This window comes from Rhineura floridana, chromosome 1, assembly GCF_030035675.1.
Source record: "Rhineura floridana isolate rRhiFlo1 chromosome 1, rRhiFlo1.hap2, whole genome shotgun sequence".
In the NCBI taxonomy this organism is placed as follows: Eukaryota; Metazoa; Chordata; class Lepidosauria; order Squamata; family Rhineuridae; genus Rhineura; species Rhineura floridana.
Genome location: NC_084480.1, coordinates 158,224,602 through 158,242,489, shown reverse-complemented (window position 1 = coordinate 158,242,489; position 17,888 = coordinate 158,224,602). Strand labels below are relative to the sequence as shown.

The 17,888-nt window shown below is 44.6% G+C and overlaps 1 protein-coding gene across 4 annotated transcripts in view; it reads right to left on the bottom strand.

Annotated features, from left to right (window-relative positions):
* The window catches only part of LOC133390601 (retinol dehydrogenase 8-like), a 38,601-nt gene extending 27,545 nt beyond the window's left edge, over positions 1-11,056 (bottom strand). The window contains exons 1-2 of one of the 4 annotated variants that reach the window (XM_061639551.1): positions 10,662-11,056; positions 1,101-1,206 (exon numbers count right to left, since the gene is read on the bottom strand). In XM_061639551.1, coding sequence (XP_061495535.1) covers positions 1,101-1,197 — 97 coding nt within the window. In that variant the 5' untranslated portion in view covers positions 1,198-1,206; positions 10,662-11,056. The remainder of the gene's footprint in view (positions 1-1,100; positions 1,207-10,661) is intronic. The other 3 variants (XM_061639531.1, XM_061639541.1, XM_061639560.1) reach the window with 3 other exon arrangements.
* Between the last annotated feature and the right edge of the window lie 6,832 nt (positions 11,057-17,888).

Below are 17,888 nucleotides of genomic sequence, written 5' to 3'. Positions count from 1 at the left end.
GTACTCCGAGACACTCTTCTGCTGGGAAAGAAGGCTACCAACACTCAAAAGCAAAGAGGTTCAAGATACTAAACATCAACTGTAGGATTCAAGGTCAAAGGGCTGGACACACCCATGTGGTTAATGGCACTGAGGTGCATGTTCCCCTTCAGTTTGCAGGTGGGGGATTGAATGCTTAAATGCTCCTCCACAAACAAAAAAACAGAAAAGGAAGCCTGCACACATGCACAAGCACAGAGCCTCACTTCATATCGGAAACTAACTTGTCAGGGAGGATACCAGGCTAGAACTTTCTCCTTTACAGGCAAAGGTTCTTTAATCCAGCTTTGCAATTAAGTTTTACTTTACTAGACCACCTACATGCATGTATCTGTTTTAATCACTCGCGGCCCACAAAAAGAAAGAAAGAAAGAAAGAAAGAAAGAAAGAAAGAAAGAAAGAAAGCAAGGAAGCAAGGAAGCAAGGAAGCAAGGAAGCAAGGAAGCAAGGAAGAAAGAAAGAAAGAAAGAAAGAAAGAAAGAAAGAAAGAAAGAAAGAAAGAAAGAAAGAAAGAAAGAAAGAAAGAAATTGTATCTTGCACAGCTTCCCAGGCTAGTTACCTGGAAAAGATCCTTACTTGCTGCAGGCCATCAGGCATGTGGCTGGCCGCTCTTCAAAGGGCTGTGAGTTGCTAAGAAGTGCTTGTCTGTGCCTGGAAGCAAACAACTGAGGTGTTCTGGAAAGGGAAGGCTCTGCCAAAGCTATAGTATTGTTCTCAATGGGGTGGTGAGGGTCAGAGACCTTGGGGCACATGTGGAAGTGAGTCAGTAGGCAGAGCCAATATTGCTGACCCACTGTCAGATCACAAAGTACCCCTCCCCCATTAATTAGAGCTCTAACAATGGTTATACCAGTGCCAAAGTTTGGCGTGTTTAAACTGCAGTTGCCTCTGGGGCTCCTAAACCTTATCTCAGAAAGTGGAAAACTCCTCTGGGTACAAAGCCTGGTAAGGACTAAATGTAGTAGTAGACTCAGAAATGAAGAATTGGATCACAGCTCTGCTTCTTCTAATGAGCTACATCCCCCCTCCAACACTTTTCTTGCTGCAGGCAGCCCCTCACCTTGGAATCGCTTCAGCTCATCTCTGGCAAGACGCAGGGCCAGGGCCAGCCCAATGCCGGAGGAGCAGCCAGTCACCAACACATTCCGAACAGCCATCTTAATTACCTGCGGAAGGTTAAGGATGAAATCCTCAGGAAGGGTTGGAAGATCCATGACACACCAATCAAAGAGAGTTAAGAGCTGGATACTACTCTGATAGTATCTGGAAGCTCAGTGGTGAAGAAATCAAGCTGTGAGCAAGGGTAACCCAGCTCAAATGTTGCCTCTGCCAAGAATTCGGTAGGTGGCTTTAAGAGAAAACCCATCACTCCCTCTGCCTCAACTTTCTCCCCTTCTAAAAATATGGGAATAATACTGATCTACCTAACAGGGCTAATGTAAAGATTACTGAGATAATTTACTGAAGTGAACACTTAAAAAATAAAGGAAGTGCTATTGTTAACTTACAAGCATGGGTTGGCTGGAAGCAAGAAAGTGTTGCTGGAATGGGACTGGGCATTTTGTGATTCAGCCACTAGGGCCTGACAATTTCTCTTCCACAAGAGCTGATGACGTGGCACCCGTTGCCCAGCAATACCAAATAATTAACCATACTAAAGGAAGCCGCAGGACAAGCATCTGGGTGAAAAGATGAAAGTCTGTAACTTTATGTTTCTAGGAGCAAATAGTTAGAAAGAATGGGATGCCCTTCAGATGTCATTGGACTCCTATTGCCATTAGCTCTAGCCAGCATGACCAAAGCTCTGGGATAGTGGGAGCTGTAGTCCACAATATCTGGAGGGCACCACATTGGCTCTTGCCCCACCTTCTCTCACAAGCTTGCTCTCTGCCTGCTGTTCCTCACATCTCACCTTGGCTCTAGCCTAGCAACCCATTCATTCTGTTGCCTGCCCTTCCCTCAAACCTATTTGGGAAACATCTGGTCCCCTTTTTGGTATGGAGACATTTGCAAGCACAGGATGAGCATGCTGAGAAACAAAAATGGCGAGTTATAAACCACATGCCTCCAAGCCTCAAGTGTAACAAACTCTCCCTCTCTCCAATCCAGACATGAACGATTTAAAGTCTCTCTCTGGTGTTTTCACTTGGAAAGCACCACACTGCCTATTGGATCCATCACTCAGGAGGTGGGCAAGTACCCATCATTGTTTCATTACATTGACCCCATAGAAGCATGTGTCCAAAAGTTGGGACCAATCGGTTTTCTAGAAAAAAACATTTCTTTTTATGCATGCATTTATTATGGCAGGGAAAGGGAACCTGTGGCCCTCTAGATGATGCTAGACTACAACTCCCATCATTCCCAACTACTGGACATGCTGGCTGGCTGGGGCTGATGGGAGTCCAACACCTGAAAGGCAACAGGCTCCCCATACCTGATTTGCCTCAGTTGTATGCCACCCCATAACAGAAAGTTCTTGGGGTGGCTTCCAACAAATAAGAAAGTGAACAACTGAAATATAGAAGACATAAAAATCAAAACTTGTAAACACTATGAAAAAAGAGACATATGTTATGGGAAAGGAAGCTGAGATACAGCAAGTCTATCGGTCAACTCTATAACCAGGCAACTATTTATAAAGTAGTGTGCGAAGGGATCCTAAGCAAGAGCATAAACAAGAGCTAGCAGCTGCTCCAAATGTAAGAAATCTGTCTCTAATTGCCCAGTATGAACACTTCCACTCACAGGCCATCTGTGTGGGGCTCTTCTCCAAAGCTGAAGGGGGGGGAGTTTTTGGTTTCATCCCCCTTTCCCCATCTACAACAAAAATGAAGCCTAAGTGTGTGGAACTGCATCAGCTGACATCACTGATTTACTGAGGGTATTTATATGCCATCTTTCAATTTATTTGTAAAATTCATATTCATTGCTGCTATCCCTTTTCATTCATTTCTCCTACACTGTTGAAATTTAGACTGTAAGCTCCTTTTTGCTTATATCATTTTGACAAAGCACGATGTACATTGATGGTGCTTAATAATAATAAATGTGACAACTTAATTGGCCAGGCGAAGTAATGCTTGTGGTCTTATCCATTTGCATAGCTGGTTTGTAAAGCACTAACTGTGTTGTTATCCTGAAATATTGTAATGAAAGTTGGTATGCATGTTCAGGATAACCTTCTATGTTTTCTAGTCCAAATTCCAACTCAATCCCCATACCCATTTATAATCAAAGCACAAATGTACAATAATATAAACACAACATACTATGCAGAACTTGAGAGTGATATTGGAATAAAAGAGACAACATTTTCTCTTTCTCCCACACCTGTTTTCAAGAGGCCCTGCAAAGCCACATAACACTGTGTAATAGATAGTATAATGAAACTCAATATGTACATTTATGGCATAATTTTTTTTTCATCTTCAAATACCTACTCTCTCTCTGCCCCCCTTTTAATGGAGTGAAAGGGAATGCAAAATATATTGCAGTTGAATATCTGAAAGACCAAACAAAGGTGCTTTATATATTTATATGTATATATTTAGGCTGCACATTCACATCACTGGATGCAGTGGGGCTTACTTCAGAGTTAACCTGCATAAGACTGGAGCTATTTGCAACAAACAATATATTGTAACTAGGTACCACTTTTCCCCCAAAGATGATGGCCAGTTGCCCTAACCTCATCCCTTGGTCTATCTGATTTGCCAGAAAGAATAGCCCTGACAAGATCAGGGAGAGAAGCCAGTAATTTTGACACCCCAAGCGATTTGACTCCCATCGTTAGTGGTTTACCCCAGGCATCTGACGGCTGAAAGGGTCTGTTCCTGGTAACTGGGAGATCACTGGATAAAAGAATATTTTGAAACTGTAATTGTGTTTTAGAATGTTCTTAAACTGTTTTTAGAATGTTTTTCTTTTTGTCGCGGTTAAATTGTTTTGCTCCTTTGGAAGGAAGGGCAGGATATAAACAATAACAATTGTGGGTATAGAATCCACAGCACATCAGCTTCCTTTCTGCCTTACCCTTTTACATTAACCAATAGACTCCACCTCTACTTAAAAGGCTCTCCTCTCCCCCTTCATAGCAGAAATCAGATTAGCTTAAACATGGTTGCAGACAGCCTTTTGTCCCAGGCCACTACATAACCAGAGCACATCACTCTTACTGAGATGGCCCTGCCTATAATCCACATAACAGAGAAGTGCTGAGCTAGACCAAACACAGCTTTGCATTATCCCTGGAGCCTGCATCTTACTTGATCCAGTCTGGCTGCTCTTCTGTGATCCTTACTAAATTTTCCACTACTATCTCTATCCCTTTTGTGCAGATTTTGAACTGGGACCATTAATACTGTATTTGAGCCTTACTCTCCTAACTATTAGACAACAGGAGATTATTATTACTACCTATATATTATATGCATGGGCAGAGTTCCAAGGCCCAGAAAGCTCATGTGACTGCTCAAAGTCCCACAGGGAATTTGAGACAAACCTGAGATGCATCTGTACTAGTTTTCCATTGCAGATCAGGTCAGTACTCATTGGAAACATCTCCAATGCACTTTACCTGCACTGACAACATACAGTGTATGGTGTGCTGTTGCCACACAGACAGATTCCCGTTTCATCCTTCAGCATTACAGAGGAATGTTTGGAAAGAAATCTTTCAAAACAAGCACCAGGACAGTTTGTATGCACACAGCAGAGCTCAAGAGGTGAAGTTTGTTGGGTGGGAGTAGTCCCTGTGGTCTTATCTAATCTAGCAGGGGGTCACTGATGTGCTTCAACACGAGGCATACTATACTATGAGAACAAGGCTCCCCCAACCTGTTGCCTTCCAGATATTGCTGGACTACAGTTCACATCAACCCTAACGTCTGGTCATGCTGGCTGGAAGCTGTACTCCAAAAATAGCTGGAGGGCACGAGGTTGGGTCTGTTCAAAGGAATGGGTGGATAGAAAGCAAAGCTGGAAAATATATTTCTAAATCCTTGTGGCAGCATCATGTTTTCAAGCACTAAGATGATCAGGGCTATAATGGTTTACTGTGTGTTTAGGGATTTCTTAAAAGGGGTGAGTTACATACCTTTCTTATCCTTATGTATGAATTTGGATTTTTTTTTAAAAGTAAAACCCTCAGAATTAAGGTTTCAGTTATCCCAAACCAAACATTCCACCACCAGGAGATAGTCTCTTGACAGATCCTAGCATTACGTTCAATCCACTTATATTGTTTGTTTCCCAACACATGGAGCCAGAATACTTGCACCCATAGCTAAGTCCTCCCTCACCCCACAATCATACATCCCCGCCTATAGGATACAGTCCTCTACTATTGGGTCTGACTCAAGCTTTGAATTTGTGCTACTCACTCCAAGGCTGTCCTCCATGCCACTTGTTCCACTGTTAGTATACCCACGAATAAGAAATTTTTGCTTTGCACCCCAAAATGAGCTTTGGAATACACCAAATCATATCTTCTCAATCTGTGCCCTTCAAGATGCACCAGCACCGACTTCTATCCAAAGTTTTGTTGTTATGTAGCACAGATTAGTATGTGATGCCCCAGATCATGACCCAGCAGTGTGATGCTGCGGCAAAAAAGGCAAACGCGGTTTTGGGCTGCATAAACAGAGCTATAGTTTCCAGGTCAAGGGAAGTAATAGTCCCACTATATTCTGCATTGGTCAGGCCTCATCTGGAATACTGCGTTCAGTTCTGGGCACCTCATTTTAAGAAAGATATAGACAAGTTAGAGCGGATTCAGAAGAGGGCGACAAGGATGATAGCTGGTATGGAGAACAAGTCTTATGAGGAAAGGTTGAAGGAACTTGGCATGTTCAGTCTGGTGAAGAGAAGGCTGAGGGGTGACATGATTACACTCTTTAAGTACCTGAAGGGCTGTCACATAGAGGAGGGTACAGATTTGTTCTCTGCTGCCCCAGAGGGTAGGACTAGGTCTAATGGTTTTAAGTTGCAGGAGCGTAGATTCAGATTGGACATTAGAAGGAACTTCTTGACAGTAAGGGCAGTTCGGCAATGGAACCGACTGCCTAGGGAGGTAGTGGGATCCCCTTCGCTGGATGTCTTCAAGCAGAGGCTGGACAGCTATCTGCGGGAGATGCTCTAGCTGTGGATTTCCTGCTGTGAGCAGGGGGTTGGACTTGATGGCCTACAAGGCCCCTTCCAACTCTAACATTCTATGATCAACACTTAAGAATAAGGGAAAATGGAAATGGTCTGCCTTCAAGTCGATCCGACTCTGTGAATAGGTTTTTCATGGTAAGCGGTATTCAGAGGGGGTTTACCATTGCCTCCCTCTGAGGCTGAGCGGCAGTGACTGGCCCAAGGTCACCCAGGGAGCTTCATGGCTGGGTGGGGATCTGAACCCTGGTCTCCCAGGTCGTAGTCCAACACCTTAACCACTGTGCCACACTGGCTCTCTAAGAACAAGGAAGTGGGGAGGATATCTGAAAAGTAAGCACCAGCTAAAGCATGTTCCAGCAGCAGATTGGCCCTTATGGGAAGTCCCAAAATTGTGTCTGGCTCAGAGTTTTGTTTTTCTGCAAGTCACTTTTAAGAATAACGCCCTAATGATTGGGAATGGTTTATTGCTCCATTGCTTTTTCACTGCCTTTTATCACTGTTTCCTCTGTTTTATTGGTTATTTATTTTGTGATTTTACAATGCTGTTTTATTGATTTACTGACTTAAGATTGGAAGCCACCCTTTTAACCTCACAGGGGTTTAAACTCACAGGGCAGGTATAAAGACTTCAAATACTTTAAACTATTCTGCAGTTTTAGCACAAATACTGATCTCTGTGATTTTTTTTTCTACATTCTGATTGGTCATTATTGCAGTGTTTTAATTTCTTGATCTTTATTTTAAAGTAATTTGATTTTTATTCTGTAGGATTTTTTATTTGCTACTTTTTAAATTTGTGTTGTGATTTTTGTTTTTACTTTGTACAAACTGTTATTGGGTGGCTGATAAACTGAATGAAGTGAATGAATAAAATGGATAGTCTGTACTCCCCTTCTACCCTTAGACCAACAGTCTGATCAAGCACTGCGACTAGGCATTCAGAACTGCGCTAAAAATATTTATGCAAGAAATATTTGCACTTGGAATGAGCCGCTCCCACCCATGTTGTTCACTTCAGAGGAAGCCCTCAATCCTCCACCAGATTCCCCTTTGTGTTATTGTGTGGATACCTTACCAGCCACAAAACTGGGTCTTAGTACTAGTATTCACAAGCCCAAAAAGTTGAGTTCATTTGCCTATCCCCTCTAAGTCATCTTGGAGACCAAGACAGTACATTATGACATCTCCTGACCATCATACCATAGCTGTCCAGGTGAGTCAGATAAAGTCCTGGCACGTCTGACAGAATAGCCCAGTTTGAATGCATGCATTTTGACTTTGTAAGCCAATTTATGAACAAACGTTGTGCCCATATGCACCACCCTTTCTGTCCTTCGCATGCTGAGATTAACCCTCAAAGTCTTCTGTTGACATAGTTTCCTGTTATATCTGAATTATGGAACTCGTTATGGTTCAGAATAAGCCAACATCAAAAAATCCTTCCTTGTTCTGAACCTGGTAACCTTAGTTTTGGTTCAGATGGAAAAGGAACCTGTGGTTAATTGAAGGGTTTTTCGTTTTGCTTATTGCAGTATGCCAAGAAGGAAAGACGGAATGAACAGTACATGCAGGCACAAAGCTCATTCAGATCTCAGTTTAAACTAAGATATATGTGCCCAAACTGGGCAGAGTTGACTGGTGCCCACTGGAACTGGTAGGGCAGAAGGAAGGGTGACCAAGAGTATTAGAACCAGGGCCAATGATAGGCAGAGTCGACTAATGTTCGTTTTCTCCCCCTCCTCCCTCCTAATGAGTACTACAAAGGCAACATGGAGACTAAAGAGGAGGAAGCTACTTTTAAGTAGAGACTTTATCCCAGTCTGCATCTGCATTGGAATTGCTTTTTAATATGTTTTAAACGTTTTTTAAAAAGATTTTTTGTTTTAATAAGTTTTTAAGGATGTTTTGTTTTAATACATTTTAAAGTTTGTTTTTATTATGTTTTACAGTGTTTTTAGCGCTTCTGTTTGCTGCCCTGGGCTCCTACTGGGAGGAAGGGCAGGATATAAATCTATTAGTATTATTGATGATGATGATAGCAGCAGCTAACAGAAAACCCAACCCTGGACTGGCTGTAAGGCAGGCAGGTAGCTGGGGGTGGCTGAGGGTAGACTGAGAACGGTGGGGCGGTGGCCCTTTTGCCCTAATGGACTAGCCTCCACAGATTGGAGTGATGGTTTTGTCCAGACTTATACAGTCATTTTCACCAATACAGAGATGGAGCTCTAAGATGTTTCGGCTGGTTACAATCCCCCCAGAACTACAACACTGAAACTACCACTGAGCCATCATGGATAGCTGGTAGACCGTTTCCTTGCTCCCATGCCAGTTGACCTGAAAGCAACATGCACATCAATAGATCTAAATCACATCATTTTGGGGGAAAGATTATGCTGCAGCATCTTCAAGGAGACACTTTCCTGGTTATGGTCACATATAACGGGGGGGGTGGTAGCCCCGAGTTTGTTTTGGAGTACAAAACATCCAGTTCCTTATTTGTAGCATATTGGAAAACAATATAATCACTGTGCGAGCATCATGTTTGAGAATTTCTTGCATAAAAATGAAATTTGGGGTGAGGAATGAATCCAGGTCATCTCATTGGAGACAGTACTCTGGTGATGGGTGTGTATGATGGGTGTGCAGAGGGGGGGGGGTCTGAACCTGATTTCCGGGTTTAAAACCTCCAGTGCCTTATGTGTTTATATACTGGCAAGGAAAGAATAGTTGATGTGGGGGAAAGGGCATTGCTACAGATCTGTGGAAAAACAAAGATGCTAAGGCATCGAGTGACAGGGAAGAAACAGTATCCAGGAAGCAGAGGAGAATGATTTGGGGTGGCTCAATGCAGGTTTGGGATTACAACCCCCCCAGTTCCATTTTTTGTGTGCTCTGTAAAAAAAATTAATTTTAAAAAGGTTGTGTGTGTCATCACGCAAGAGCTATTAGCACAAAACACAGCTTTGGCCTGGAGAAAATGGGGAGGCCTCTCAATGTCACTTGAGATGGCCCAAATTATACCGAGGGCTGTTAACCCAGAATTCCTTAATTACTGCTAACATGGGCACGCATTGGTGTGGGTGTGTCATTTGGGGTGGCTCAAGATTCTTATTCATTTATTCATGTATAACCTGAATGAATATAAATTATTTATGGTCCACTGACCACCAACAGAAAGTTGCAGAACATAAACCACCCAATATTGCTTTCTGGATTTTTTCTCCTTTAACGATCATAACTGCCCAAGAGAAATTACAATAATTAGAAAATTTGTGTGTTTTGGTAATTACTGGCATGGGATAGCATGTTTGAGAGTGAACTGTCCCAAAAAGAATCACGGGGCTGGACACAATTCACCGATGACTTGTAGGGGACAATCTCCCAGTGGCAAAGGTGTGTCATCCGTGGTCGCCCAAGATTACCTGGGAGTGAAAAAATATCCAGTTCCTTATTCTTGTGCAGCCTGGGGGTGTTACACTGTAATATGTTAAAAGCACGTGGCACGATAACATTGGAATAAGTTGGGGAGAATGCAAAGAGGAGGATCCTGGTCATAGAGATGTATGACAAGAGGTCATACATTATTTTGGGGAGCAGGGGAATATAACTTCAGTTCCGCTTTCAAGTAGCTCATACATCTCTGTGTAGAATGGACTCTAGTAGTCTGTGAAAGCTTATGCCATAATGAATGTGTTAACTGTTAAGATGCCGCAGGACCCTTGCTTGCTTTTGCTGTTACACCTCTCTGGAAATTGTATAGACAGAATAAGGCAGCGGGAACCAGGAACCAACTTCGGCCTGCTTCGTTCTTAATCTAAGGCCTCCTTGCACAGCTACAGGCTCTGTTTTTTAGGCCTGATAAAGTGGTGACAGGAAAAGCTTCTACAGCAAGCAGTTTAAAAACACAGGAGGAGCCCCGCCACCTGGCAACCGAGAGTCACGCCAGCCAGCCCGCGGCGAGGCGATTACTGGCCACGTGATTGATTAGAGGGTGTCCTCAGAGGGCACAAAAGGCCGAGAAAAAAGCCCTTTATGGGGGGGGGTGACCCTGGAGAAATTCCACGAGCATGGGCAGAGAGCTCAACAGCAACAACCCGCTTCTCTCTCTCTCTCTCTCTCTCTCACACACACACACACACACACACACACACACACACACACACAGATTGGAAGAACGCGAAAACCACAGTCGAAGCGGACTGCAGCCCCGTCTTGCGTCGGGGCGTGGACAGCTGTGGCGGCGTCTGCCTGCCTGGGAGGTCTCCTGCGTCACAGTGGTACCCATTCTGCCGGGTACCTCCCTCTCGTACACCTCGCAAAGCACCATCCCACCAGCACACGTGGAAGGGGGGGAGGAACACACCTTTCCCCCTCCCCCGGAATCCCAACGCCCACCTTCCCAAAAGCCCAGGATAAGACGGGCGCTCGCTGGCTCCCGTACCAGACAAGCCTCTTGACTTACCGCTGCTCCTGCTGCTTCTCAAGCACCAGAATCCCTCCGACATTCAGTCTCGGTCGAGCGAAAGCCAGACGGGCCCACCCCACCCCGGAGACGGCCGCACCCCACCCCGGAGACGGCCGGGCGTTGCAGCCCTGTCCTTCTTGGCGGAGCCGGACTCCTCCCCTCCCGCCGCCCCGCCTTCCAAGGCTGAGAAAGGGGGGCCGTGCTACGTTGTTCATGGAGGAAAGGGTATTAAAGGATGCTAACTACGGTGGCCATCTTCTGCCCTCCAGAGTCAGAGGCAGTATGCTTTCCGAATACCAGTTGTTGGACACCGCGATGGGTGGGGTGAAGAGTGATATAGTGCCCTTGCTCTTCCTCTACGTCCTGCTTGCAGGCTTCCCGCAGACATCTGGTTGGCCACTGTGAGAACAGGATGTTGATCTAGGTGGGCCACCGGCCTGATGCAGCAATCTCGTCATATGTTTGGCTCTCAAACCCCATCCCGCCCACCTAGTGCCTGGATGATGGCAGGGCTCTTGTTCTTTTAACAGGCATCTTGTAGACAGGAATTCAACAGGTGCAGCTTTCCCCATCACATTACCATCTTCATAGGAGAGATAGGGTTGCCAGCTCTCTGGTTTTCACCTGGAGACTCCAGAATTTGGGGTCCCCTCTGCATCTCCAGGTGAGTCACCTTAATCTCAACACTTTCAGCTTTTGTTTTTTTTAAAAAAAATCAAGTTTCTAGGTGGTCTGGTTCAAGAGATATACACCAAAATGTCAGCCCACCCCCCCCAACTTCTGTAAAATGAGTTCGTAGCTGCCTGCTCTAACCTTGCCCTTTCAGGTTTGTAGCCAATAAGTGACCTCAGGGTTCTAATTGACAAGGTAGTACCTAGACTCCATTGCAAGGTCAGAAAACGTTTTTTTCTTCCTGCTTATCTGAAAATCTCATAAATTGAGTAAGTACATAGCTTTCAGTCTCTTTCTCTCTTGTGTGCAGAAGTCAAACAAGTTTAAATTTTCCTGGGCTGTTGAAGGGGGCAGTGTTTTGAAAACCTTCCCAATACAGTAGGGCCCCACTTATACAGCAGGTTAGGAACCAGACCCCCGCTGAAAAGCAAAAACTGCCGAAAAGTGGAACATCAATCAGCTGTAGTGCGGGGAGCTCCAGCTGATAGCACTTGGCTCCTGAAGCTCCCCATGCAACAGCTGATTGATGTTCCGCTTTTCCGTGCATCACCCGCTCCCGCTCGCTCGCTCGCTCAGTCGCCCTCATTATGGTGGGGGAGTAGTGCTCCCCTTCCACGGCAGCCTCCCTATCGTGGATCACAGGGAGGGACCTGCCTGCCCCTTGCCTGCTTGCCCTCCCCCCTTGCCTGCTTGCCCTCCCCCCTGCCTGTTTGCGCGTTCACCCTCTGCCGCCTCCCTCACTCATCCCCCCCTTGCCTGCTCGCCCTTCCCCCTGCCTGTTCGTGCACTCACTCGCCCTCCACCACCTCCCTCACTCGTCCCCCCTTGCCCACTCGCCCTCCCCCCTGCCTGTTCGCTCACGAGCTCTCCGCCACCTCCCTCACTCATCCCCCCCTTGCCCACTCACCCTCCCTCCTGCCTGTTTATGCACTCGCTCACCCTCCTCCACCTCCCTCGCTCGTCCCCCCTTTCCCACTCGCTCTCCTCCCTGCCTGTTTGCTCACGCGCTCGCTCACCCTCCGCCGCCTCCCTTGACAATCAAATGGCGCCAGACGCCCTTCTTGGACAAAACTGCTGAGCATGTCGTCAGGGCTTGGAAATGTTTCTTTTTTGAACTACAACTCCCATCAGCCCAACTGTAGTTTAAAAAAGGAACAGCATCTCTCTTTTCCAAGCTCTTCATGTCATATCGCAAAATCACTACAAAAACGGAACAAGCACCGAACATATGGAACATGGATACAATTCAAAACCACCACATTAGCGAAGCACCAAGAAGCAAAGCGCCGGAAAGTGGGGCCCTACCGTATGAAGCTTTAATCCTATATTCGCTTTTCTGGGAGTAAAGCTGCAATGCTAATCCCACATACCTGGAGAAAACCCCATTAAATTCAATAGGACTTACTTTTGAGTAGACATCCTTAGGATTGTGCTGTAAATAATGGGACTTTTGAGTGAACAAGCAAAGAATTGTCTGTGTTGTAAATCTTTCTCTCCCCCTCCAATCCTATTTTTTAAAGCAATTAGGCAGGGCTTACTTAGGTATCACTGCTTTTATTCTGTAGGAAACTAATGCTGATGGTTTTTTTAAATGTTCTGCAATGACCAACGTGTTTTGACAATAAATTATTATATGGGGTGTATGTATTTTTACATCTCCAGTGTGTATATGAAATCTTTCCAACAACCCTGTGAGGTACGCTTGCTGACTGGAAACCAAGGCAGTTCACAATAAAAAATAAATCCCTTTAAAATCCAATAACCATAATAACAAGTATAAACAGTTGCAAAACAGCTTAAAGAGTCATGATTCTGAATTTTGGGTGGGGTGAGTGATGTTCTTTATCATTTGAGGTTGCAGTTCTGTGTATGCTTCCCTGATTGAGTAAGCCCCATTGAATACATTGAGACTTGCTTCTAAGTAAACATGTAGGATTGCACTATAAATATCTTTACAGGTTGTGTAAATAATAAATATCTTTGACAGCCATGCTTATATAAATATTTCTTCATACTATGTCCTGGTAAGTATCAGATTTCACACTATGGCTGTATATTATTTCCTCCACATTTTAAGTGTGCCCTTCTTACTTGAGGTGGTCATGGTTCCCCTCTGTTGTTTTCATTCTGAGGGGGAGATTAGGCTGAGAAATGGTGAGTAGCCCATGGTCACCCAGTAAACTTTATAGCTCATTTCCATTAAAAAAAAAAATTACATGCAGGCAAAATTTATTAAGTAGATCCACACAATACGTTTAAAGCACATCCAATTCGCATTTAAAGCACATGACTTCCCCTAAAGAATCCTCAGAGCTTGGAAGATTACTTTTAAAAAGTAATAAATTACAGTTACAATTGCTTGGCCCAAAAAAGTAGTAATTACCGTTACAATTACAATTGCTCTGAAAGTAACTGATTACTTTACTTTTTCTCAAAAGTAATCACTACAATTACATTTCAGTTACTTTTTAAAAAAAACTCCTGCAGGGTGCTGGCCTTGGCTGCTGCACATCTAAGAAGCCTAAAACAATATTAAAAATAAACACACACACACAGGGGGTAGTAGAATAAAAAATTTTATCCATAAGATTAACATAATGGCATAACAGAATCTCACATCCCCCCAAGCAATGAAGATACCCCAACTCTTGAAATCAAATTTTACACTTGAAATGCTTTTATAATAATAATAATAATTTAATTTATGTGTCGCCTATCTGGCCAATGGCCACTCTAGGCGACGTACAAATCAGTTGCAGTAAATGCAGCACAATAAAATACACATAATATGTTTCTGTTATGTCTCAAAAGAACAAGATGCTCAAAGAGCATGTCAGACAAGGAATGTCTTTTTACAGTCATTACGTTGCCACCAGTACTGAACAGGCGTTCTACTGCGGTGCTTGAAGGCATGCCTGTGTTGTGCTGCAAAAAACACCGCAGCACACGTGGAAAGCCATGGAGTGATGACACTTCCCTGCTGGGAGACCTCAGGTACCTCACCAGTTCCTCCTCAGCAGTGTCCACTGCTGACTTCTTGCCCTGGGGCAGAAAGTTAAAGAAGTCATCTGCTAAGTCATCTCCTTCCTGGTCTTTATCTGAAGACTGATCACTGTCCTCATTAAGTACACCCATCTTTATTTCAGCTTTCAACAAGGCTTCCATTGTGTATCTAAGAAAGAGAGAGGATATGTTAACACATATATGTTAGGAAACCATCATCTGCTCTTCATTTCCTGATGCTTGTCATGTCCCCTGGTTCAGGGTCCAGCCTGAGCCTGTGGATGATGACAGGGAAGGTAGGAAGGTGACCAAGTCACCACACTCATGGGGCAGCACAGCAGACCCTTAAGGATTACCTGCAGCAACCCAAGGTTGTGATGAGGAGCCCCGGGAAGAAAAGGACCAGCCCCTGCCTACCACCTTAAGCCCTCTGATGCCTCCCTTGAGACAACATTTCCCTTGGAGTAATCCACCCAAAGGGCTTCCCTAATGTTCTTACTTGTTGGTATGGGTGGCAGCCTGACACGATTCCAGCCAATCTAGTTTGAAGTGAGGGTGTAGGCAGGCTGCCAGAAGAAGCCTCTTGTCCTCCCAGATAGCTGCAAACCGCTTTCTTAGGGCTTCGCGCACACCTCTCAGCAGCTGAAAACAGTATGTGTACCTCTCAGGTTTGTTTTCCAGTCCTTCTAACTTGCGGTCCAGATTGCAGAGCGTTGGTAGCAAATACCCCATGAACATGCCGTTCTCCCGTTGCAGGATATCTAGGGACTGGGCTAGTGGCTCCATAATCTCTGTGTATTCCTGTACCACTTCAATCTCAGCAGCTGTGATCCTGGACAAGGAGCAGCAGTCCATTATGGCATGCATTTTTAGTGGCACAGTTGACAGGAGCTCATGTAGTTGCTTCAACGCATCAAAGGTGGAATTCCACCTGGTCATATTCGGTACCTTCAGATACACACCACATTGCACACGGATATACTCAGCAATCTGGGCTGACTGGTTCTGCTTGGACCACAACTTGCTGCACTTTCCCATCAAGGAACGAAACTGTTTCTTGAAAGGACCAAGAAGACTACTTTTGGAGGAGTCAGAAAGCATGGCCTCTATGTCTTGTGTTGCCACAAGGTTGAGGGTGTGGCTAGCACATCTCTGGTGTGGTGGTAAAACAAAATCCTCTCCTGAGTCTGCAGCTTCTTCCTCTGCCTCAGGTCCTGTGTCCAGGATCTCACAGATAGGCACAAACTCCACCTCAGCCTCCTCCTCCTCCTGGTTATCACCATCATCGTCACTGGTGCCTGCAGCTTCCACTGGTTCTTTGGCCATGAAAACTCTGAACGCTTTCACAAAGTTGGAGCCATTGTCTGTAGTAGTACACATAACTTTGTTGTGGATCCTGTACTGCACATGTACATCATGCAGTGCTTTTGAAAGGACATTGTATGTATGGCGCCCCTTCAGACGCTTACAAGCCAAGGCCCCGACCTCACGTTTCAGGGTAGTTGGGTTGATCCAGTGGGCTGTTACCCCAAAGTAACTCTTCTTGCCATTGGTCCAACAATCTGCAGTGGTTGCTATATATGCCACAGCACCCATTCGGTTTGCAAGAGTTTCTCTCATGTGGCATGCTCTCTTCTCAATTCTGTCTCTCAGAGTCTTGGCACATATGATGGTGAGATCTTTGGGGAGTCCAATGCGAACCAGATTAATGAATGATGGTTTGTCCACAGTCTGAAGTGGTAATGTCTCCTCTACAATGAAATCAATGATTCTCCTGTCGAGATTGCTCTGGGTGACAGGCTCCCTGCCAGATCCCCACCTCTCAAGGGTTGTCTGCTGCTGCTTCAGCATTTTGGGAGGAGGGGTGTCATGCATTGGTTCAGGAAGGCCACGTCTCCTTGCCTTTATTGCTTCTTCAATTGCTCTCAGCTTCTCAGGGTGTGCCCTCTGAGGAAGAAGAACAAAGCATGAATCCAAGAAAAAATGGAAGAGGAACTTCACAATTTAAACATAAATAGACAATGGACACTCTTTGAGGACCAGCATGACAAAGGCTTACCTCAAAATGTTTCTTCACATTGGATGAGGAGGAAACAGCTGATCTCAGATTTTTGATCCTTGGAAGGCAGTAATTGCATCGTACAACATTTTTCCCACTCTGGCTCACAAGTGTACAAGCTTTCTCAAAGCCAAACCATGGTACTTGCTGTTCTGCAGATGTGGCTGTGGGCAACTGGCACTGCTTCATGCCCTCCTCCTCCTCCTGCACAGGGCCTCCTTTCTGAACCTCACTTTCTAGTTTTGCCTCCTCAGGATCAACAAGCTGTGACTCAAGTGGCCGCACTAACTGACTGCTGCTCTCAGCAGCAAAACCTGCAACAGGCGTCTCTGTAATAAACAAGAGATAATGCTCCTATATGGGTGAACTTCAGCTGTGATGTGCCCCCATCTCTTCCCCATGCTGCAAGATGCCCCAGTCAGAGTGGAAGTAAGCAGGTCAATAACACAATTAAAAGAGATCCTATTTGCATCATTTTTGCTCACTGAATAACCCTGCCTGGGCCAGTCTAACCTACTATCTCACAGGGTTGTTGTGAGAACAAAATGAGACTAGGGTTCAAATCCCCACATAGCCATGAAGCTCACTGGGTGACCTTGGGCCAGTCACTGCCTCTCAGCCTCATGAAAACCCTATTCATAGGGTCACCATAAGTTGGAATCAACTTGAAGGCGGTACATATATTTTTATTTTGAATATAATGATTATGATAATAAATATGCAGCATTTCAAATTAATTCTGTATGAGAAGCATTCCATGCCAAGCTTGGAAAACCAAAGATGAGGTATAAAATGTAGACAAAAATACTTTTGACAAAATGCCGTTTATCTTTTATATCTATATCTATAATTAGCAATACAGCTGAATGATGTATGTAAAGTATTTTTTCTTTCCCTTTTTTTTATTAATATTTTAGTACTACTGCTAAAGTTCTGATGAAAGAATAAAGCATTCATTAGCCAAATTCAAATGATTAAAACACATCACATAAATTCCACTGAAGTTGGAGTTTTTGCCATAGAAAATGAAAAAAACATATAACTTATGATAGCCCAATAGACAATCAGAACTAATATAAAACCCTATTGCTTCTCATTTGCAAATCTTGCAAGATCTAAGGTAACTCTAGATCATGTGAGTTCAGGTGATGCATGTTATGTACATTTGTATAGATATTAGTGTCAGCTCTACACTGCATCAGCAGTGTCAGGGGGGGCTGGAAATTCCTGGGTCTTTGGCAGGGAAGGAAAGTCCTTAGCCAGCAGTCGGGTTGTAAATCTGCCAGGCCTATCCGAAGTGTACTTGCCAAGTCAGAAGTCCAGAAGCGAGGTCAGTGGAGGTCCGGGATCAATTGCCAAGGAGGTCAGTCAAAGAGATGCTGCAGGGAAACTAGGTCTACACAAGCCACGCCTGACATTGCAGTCAGCAACAAGCTGCAGCCAAGGTGTGCCTTATAAAGAGCAGGATGGACAGCAGGTGTGAGCCCTCA